The sequence below is a fragment of the Adiantum capillus-veneris genome, chromosome 6 (assembly GCF_014529385.1).
Source record: "Adiantum capillus-veneris isolate H3 chromosome 6, ASM1452938v2, whole genome shotgun sequence".
In the NCBI taxonomy this organism is placed as follows: domain Eukaryota; kingdom Viridiplantae; phylum Streptophyta; class Polypodiopsida; order Polypodiales; family Pteridaceae; genus Adiantum; species Adiantum capillus-veneris.
The window spans coordinates 83,073,833-83,080,004 of record NC_140936.1 but is presented as its reverse complement, the minus strand read 5'-3'; the positions used below and the strand labels follow the sequence as shown (position 1 = coordinate 83,080,004).

Sequence of the window (6,172 nt, the reverse complement as noted above, 5' to 3'; positions counted from 1 at the left end):
GTAGTCTAACAAGTTAGCAGATTCATGCATAGCCCAAGGTCTAAGCATTGGCAGGCTGTCTAGAGGATTTTTTTCTACTTGAGTGGCACTTTACATCATGGCGTCTTATTCCAAGGGGGGATCATTGCCGCCAGATTACATTCTTTTTCAGACTCAAATTGGGCTGGTTGTTTTGACACACGAGTGTCCACAAGTGGTTTTTGTTTCATACTCGGCAGTTCATGTATCTCATGGTTGAGCAAGAAGCAATCTACTGTGACCACTTATAGTTGTGAGGTTGAGTACAGGACAATTTTCATAGCTACGATTGAGTGCATGTGGCTCAGACGCCTTATGGCTTATTTGGGTGTTGGACACGACACTGCCAACACTATCTACACTGAGAGTCAGAGCAGGAATTAGGGTTGCAGGAAAACACACACAGCTTGGAGAAGACGAAGGAAACTCAAGGCACACAATAGAGAGTGTATTACTTCGTGTGCAATGGAAAGATAAGTTAGACCTAGGGTGATGGGTATATATATAATGCACGGGGGGAAAAACTTCCTAATGGGCAATCCTAAGTGTGTTTATGCACATCACTACCACATGTATATGGTAACAAAGCCCCCCTGGGAGTGATACAGTGAATGAGAGTTGGCACATAAAGTAAAAAGAAGTGCCATGCCCTGAGGACATGATCGGTCCACAAAGGGGAGTAGGCCCAAAGCTTTGGTAAAAGCTTCGAACTTCTCATGAGACAATGCCTTTGTGAAAAGATCTGCAAGGTAGTCCTGCGATGGCACATAAGCGAAGCTGATCTCTCATGTTGAGAGCCTCTCCCAAGCACAGTGCTAATGCACCTCAATGTGCTTTGTGCAAACATCTCTCATATAATGAGCTCACTTTCACTAACCTTGAAGTTGTTTTAAAACGTGTATTCTATGCATATAAAAAAATACGATTTCATGACTAAAACCCCCAAGTGTGATTCTTATTTGATTTAATTACGTGGTGGCACTTTCAAATTTATAAGGGGAAAAAACTTAGCAATAGGACAAACAATAAAACTACCAATTTGCTTATAAGCAGTTAAAGAAACTATAAATTAGTTTGCTATTAATAGTGTTGTTTATTAGCAATAGCAAAGACCATAAAACTATTGATTATATTATTCAAAGGTAAGCCTCCAGCATGCAAATTGGAAGTATGCTAGTTTTTACCTAATTTGCACATTGGACCCATGAGTCGAGTGGATCTCACGATAGAAGTGTGCCAATTCTTCTGTTGAATTCACAAGCAAGCCAAAGTTTGATCATCATGAAATAATAATTTGTGGCTTAATCTTAGATGATATAGATGGTCTATTTGGGCTCTCATCATAGATCGACTAAGTGAAGATATCTTTACTTAATCTTAACTTGAGTACAGGTAATATAGATCATTTATTTGGGCTCTCATCATGGATCAATTAAATGAAGATATCTTTACTCAAGATTAACTTGAGTATAGATTATATAGATCATCTATTTGGCATAGATCAATTTACTTAAAATTAACTTATCCGAGTTTATTATGCACCTTTGTCTTTTCCACTATTTCAATCGACTTCAATGTTCATGCTTTTTACGATATATTGTCTTCTCTAGATCCAAACCTCTAGAATGAGTCTCTTGGAAGATTGCTAGTATCGTCTCTTGTAATCAACTTGAATGTTCATGTTTATTTTAAAAATATTGTCTTATTCTAGATAACCTTGAGAATTAGTCTTGTTGAAGATTGATAGTAAGCCTTAAGGAATAGGAATTTGATTTTAAATTTGGCATTAAAAATCGTTACTATTTGAAGGCAAGCAAATCCTTAATCAACAAGATACTTCATAACCACAAAGTTGAATAGATTTAGGTGTGAATGTGTAAGGCTGTTATGAAAATGATTCAAGTCCTCCATCACTCCAATGTGATTTTCACCCACTTTAAAGCATCAAAGACAATATGGGCATGATTTGTTTCACCATCATAGCTTACTCAAGGTGCACACATCATAGTTACTTGGTTGTTAGTCGGGTTTGGTTATCCTTTAAGCCTACAATCTTCATAAATAATTCCCAAAAACTTTAATCTACACAAAATATCATCAAGTATCAGTGAAGGTTGGTATACAAGTCCCTTTAGAGACGCACCAAACTGTGATTTATTGAAGAATAAACGACGCGGACTTCCACATTTTTGTATTGAATTACAGTTGCAAAGCTTCAACGTAGAATCAATCCATGCAATGACACTTTGACACCTGAAAACAGAAACCAACTTGAATATGAATGGGCTTTTGGGGTATGACTAAATTCAGATCTACTTTTTGTGTTGTATACTAGTATCATTCCATCTCTCTTGGCTTGATCTTAGTTGCTCTAGAGGCCTTTCATGTAGAAGCAACCTCTCCAAATTTATGCCCAACCTTTTCGTTTGTAAGCTTCAGCCAGTCAAAGATACCCCCTGAAGAATTTCTACATAGCAAGCTGAACATAATGCGCAACACCTAACTCCATCACTTGGAACTCCTTGATAAATTTTCTTCAAATATAGAGCTTGCTACATGCAGTTTAAAACCCATCATCCCAACTTGACATGATAGCTCTGAATTGAGTTCCATCCAAAGGGTGAAAGAAATTCCAATTGTTTGGCCTTCTCATTAAGCCCTATAACTAAGATTGAAGATTAACTTTTAATGAGAGAGGAGTCACGTCTTTGTTTATTCTAGCAAGGTGGGGTACCATGATAGCCTACCAAAGAGAATTTTGGCACGAATGAGTCCAACAAAATTAGATCAAACCTTTTCTGTATCCAAACCATAAAAATTATACTTAAATAGAAATATATATTTGATGGAACAAAAGTAAAATAAGGTTCTATTTAATAGAAGAAAAGTTAAATAAAATGGCTAGACACAAGGTGAAAAGTCACAATGGCCTACAAAACACGACCAGAAAGACTGTGTGAGCCCTCAATGGCCCCTCTATAAATATCAACTCTCTCTCACAATGGCCTACATGTACAAAAGGCAATGCTTAGTTAATGCCTCCTAAAGAAACACGAAGAAGCCACGTTTGCCTGCATTACAATTGCTCCCAAGAATTTATTAAACCCGGGTTGAGACTTCCAAGGAGAGCGGCCCATAAATTTCACCTTTTGTATTTCTGAAAACAAATTTCCTTCTAAAACTGATAGCTTTATTTTGAATTTTGATAGAGTGCATGGCAAAATCCACCGTCAACTCGGTTACGGCATGGAAAATCCACACTTGTAAATTTACAACTTCATTTGTGGCCCTTGAAAAATTTACCTTTCAAGGTTGTTTAAATGAAAGATAGTACAAATTGTACGGCATTCAAACTGGAAGTAATTTATTGACAGGCTTTTTGCATTACTTTTTCCATCCAAGTGAGATCCACTCCCCCAGACTGAAGAGTAAATATGTCATGTAGCCTCGCTTTCCGCTTAACAAGAATGAATGAAACCCATGCAACAACTAACGCTTCCGATAAAGAGAGGCGCTTGATAGATATTTACAATTGCTTGTTATGCATGTACAGAAAATTGAGCAGCTTCTAGACACTAGCACACACGTTTTTTGAGCTATAAATCAGCATTCCTTTTACTATAGGCACGCTCCTCAGCAGCAGCCAAATCCTAAGATGTTAAAAAGTTAAGAAGGGATACCCTTATGGCCACTAGCTTTTCAATGAGGTAAACAAAACCACATGGACCAGATGTCCAACACCAGACTGCACCTTCTCGATTGCTGCACTCCCATCGGACTCCAGATCATTGCTTAATGCTTGTGCTTTATCTTCGATTGACCTCTCCCTCATAAGCTCATGCTTTGCGTCATCTTTCTCACCTTCCTTCCCTATTTCACTTCTGATAGCTGCCTGGAATGCCGCTGTCACATCTCCAATTCCTAAATAGGCACACAGAGCATTAATTACATCTAAAACTTTGAGAACGCTATGTGTGTGTGTGTGTGTGTGTGTGTGTGTGTGTGTGTGTGTGTGTGTGTGTGTGTGTGTGTGTGCGCGCGCGCGCACTTGTGCACGTGCATATACATATAGATACATACCATATATGTACGTATGTCTACCCCCCCCCCCCCCCCCCCCACACACACACACACACACATGTATAAAGTGTGTGTCCACGCGCTGAATTGACTAGAACGTGAAGCCCATTACCAGTGATGAAACTATGGGAAATCGCTTCTATGTCGCCAGACATAGATTGGGCCTGCGCACGAATCAATTTTGCTTTCTCCAAGTAGTCACTTGGCCAAACGATTGTATCAGCATCCTCTCCTTGTTCTGACGTTGATGAAAGAACTGATTTTCCAAGATTCAGCAGCTGTAAAATGCCCGCAGCACAGAGCTCTGAAAGTCTCTGCAACACAATACATCATAATTCTCAGGTTCGAAAATCGCCTTGTAATGCCATGCAATTAAGTTGAACAAGTGACTGCAACAGAAAATGCATGAAATTTTTCTCACATGCACTCCCTCAACTCTGATAGCCTCCAACCGATCTGTAGTCTTTTGGACCACTTCAGCCATTGCCAAACCACCAAGCGCCACTGTAAACCTAGCAAGTTCAACAAAAAAGTTAATTTAAAAGTTGAGCATGCCAGCTTTAAGAGTTAGCACCTCACATTTTTTACCAAGCCCCAACTAAGGCAGGGTGTCACCATATGGTCGCACGGTAATGTATGGTAGGGTTTTTACAGGAAAATACAGTGTAAAATATCGTACAGTGTGTTTTTTTAGAAACTCTTAGGAATTTACTATCATATGGTGTGTTGTATCGTACGGCCATTTAATACATTTGTACACCGTACAGAAATTTCCATAACTAATAGTGGCCTAGCACCTTGGCAAAAGTAGCAGGAAACATTGTACAGGCATAACATCTAATAGTAAAGCCGTGACTACGGTGGCTTAGCAGCTTTGGACGTGCTCACATCTACACACATTTCCGGTGTTCATTTTCAACGACTATCAGAAGTCGCTAATTTAGAAAATGCAGACAACTTTAGATTCACAATCGACAAGCCAAGATACCCGGCAGCCATCTCTGCAGCTTTTGCCACACTGGTCTCCCTGATTTGTTTGAGTTCACTCACATCGCCAATCGATCCTGTCTCCACTCGCTTGCCCTTGTCAAGCTCAGTCTTTTCAATGCCATTGAATCCCAGGTCCAAAACTTGTTTTACTTGTTTAAGAGCAGAGTCATAAGAAGCCTTCTGCTCACTAGGCAACTTCGCCTTCGCTCGATTGCAAAGCAGCATATGGTGATTTGAGAGTGCCTCCAGCTCCTGGACACAAACTCATGTACATTAAAAAAGCAATGATCAAGAGCCAACAGAGGCACCAGAGGCCATAGTGTGTGTGGTATATAATGCACACCTCTAACTGTTCAGGACCACCATATATGTAGAAGCAGCGATCAAAAGTCACATCATCTACAAATTGCTCATCATTCACTATGATGTCTCCATCAGCCGGCGTTGGGTCCTCTTCAAGCTGTATCCCAGCCTCTGTGGCAATGAGGTCTATAGCCTCCTTGCCAACATACTCAAGGACCTCCAAGCCTCTCGCAGTAATAGCCTTCCCACCCTGCATGTTTTATTTTTTTTTAAAACGAAGGTGAGGTAATAAAGCTTTTTGCATAAGGAAAAGCCCAATTTTGAGTTTGCTAGAGCCCTGGAGTGCACACAGTAAAAAGACACTATAATATCCACCTCTATGAGACTCGGAGCAAATGTTCCAGCCTTGTAATTGAAGCTTCCTTGATTTTGAATACTTTCAGCAAGACTCTCAGCTGAGTTCTCTAGCCTGCAAGTTTGACAAAAATGAACCTTTAGACACAAGGGACAGTACATAATTTATTTAGCAAGCATGATGATCCAGGGCTTTGGCAATTTTATCTTATCGTCATGTAAATACCTCATAAACAGGGTTCATGATCGAACGCAGACGAAACAAGAAGAGAAGCACAAAGCCAATTTTACTAAAGCACAATCGCAAGAGAAGAATATGCTGCAGGTGCAAGTTGTACACCTCTCAACTCCTGGCAATGTTCCATTACTTGTAGCTTGGCCCGAGGTTGAACTCTCCGGAGAAGAGATCTAGAAACTAGCCTTATCT

The 6,172-nt window shown here is 39.8% G+C and overlaps 1 protein-coding gene across 2 annotated transcripts in view; it reads right to left on the bottom strand.

The window, feature by feature from the left end:
• Positions 1 to 3,488: 3,488 nt before the first annotated feature.
• LOC147455796 (BAT2 domain protein) overlaps positions 3,489 to 6,172 on the bottom strand; it is a 37,963-nt gene continuing 35,279 nt past the window's right edge. For both annotated transcript variants that reach the window (XM_086514451.1, XM_086514452.1), the window contains exons 5-10: positions 5,767 to 5,860; positions 5,432 to 5,641; positions 5,087 to 5,340; positions 4,520 to 4,610; positions 4,211 to 4,412; positions 3,489 to 3,939 (exon numbers count right to left, since the gene is read on the bottom strand). In XM_086514451.1, the coding sequence (XP_086370577.1) occupies positions 3,710 to 3,939; positions 4,211 to 4,412; positions 4,520 to 4,610; positions 5,087 to 5,340; positions 5,432 to 5,641; positions 5,767 to 5,860 (1,081 nt within the window). In that variant the 3' untranslated portion in view covers positions 3,489 to 3,709. The remainder of the gene's footprint in view (positions 3,940 to 4,210; positions 4,413 to 4,519; positions 4,611 to 5,086; positions 5,341 to 5,431; positions 5,642 to 5,766; positions 5,861 to 6,172) is intronic.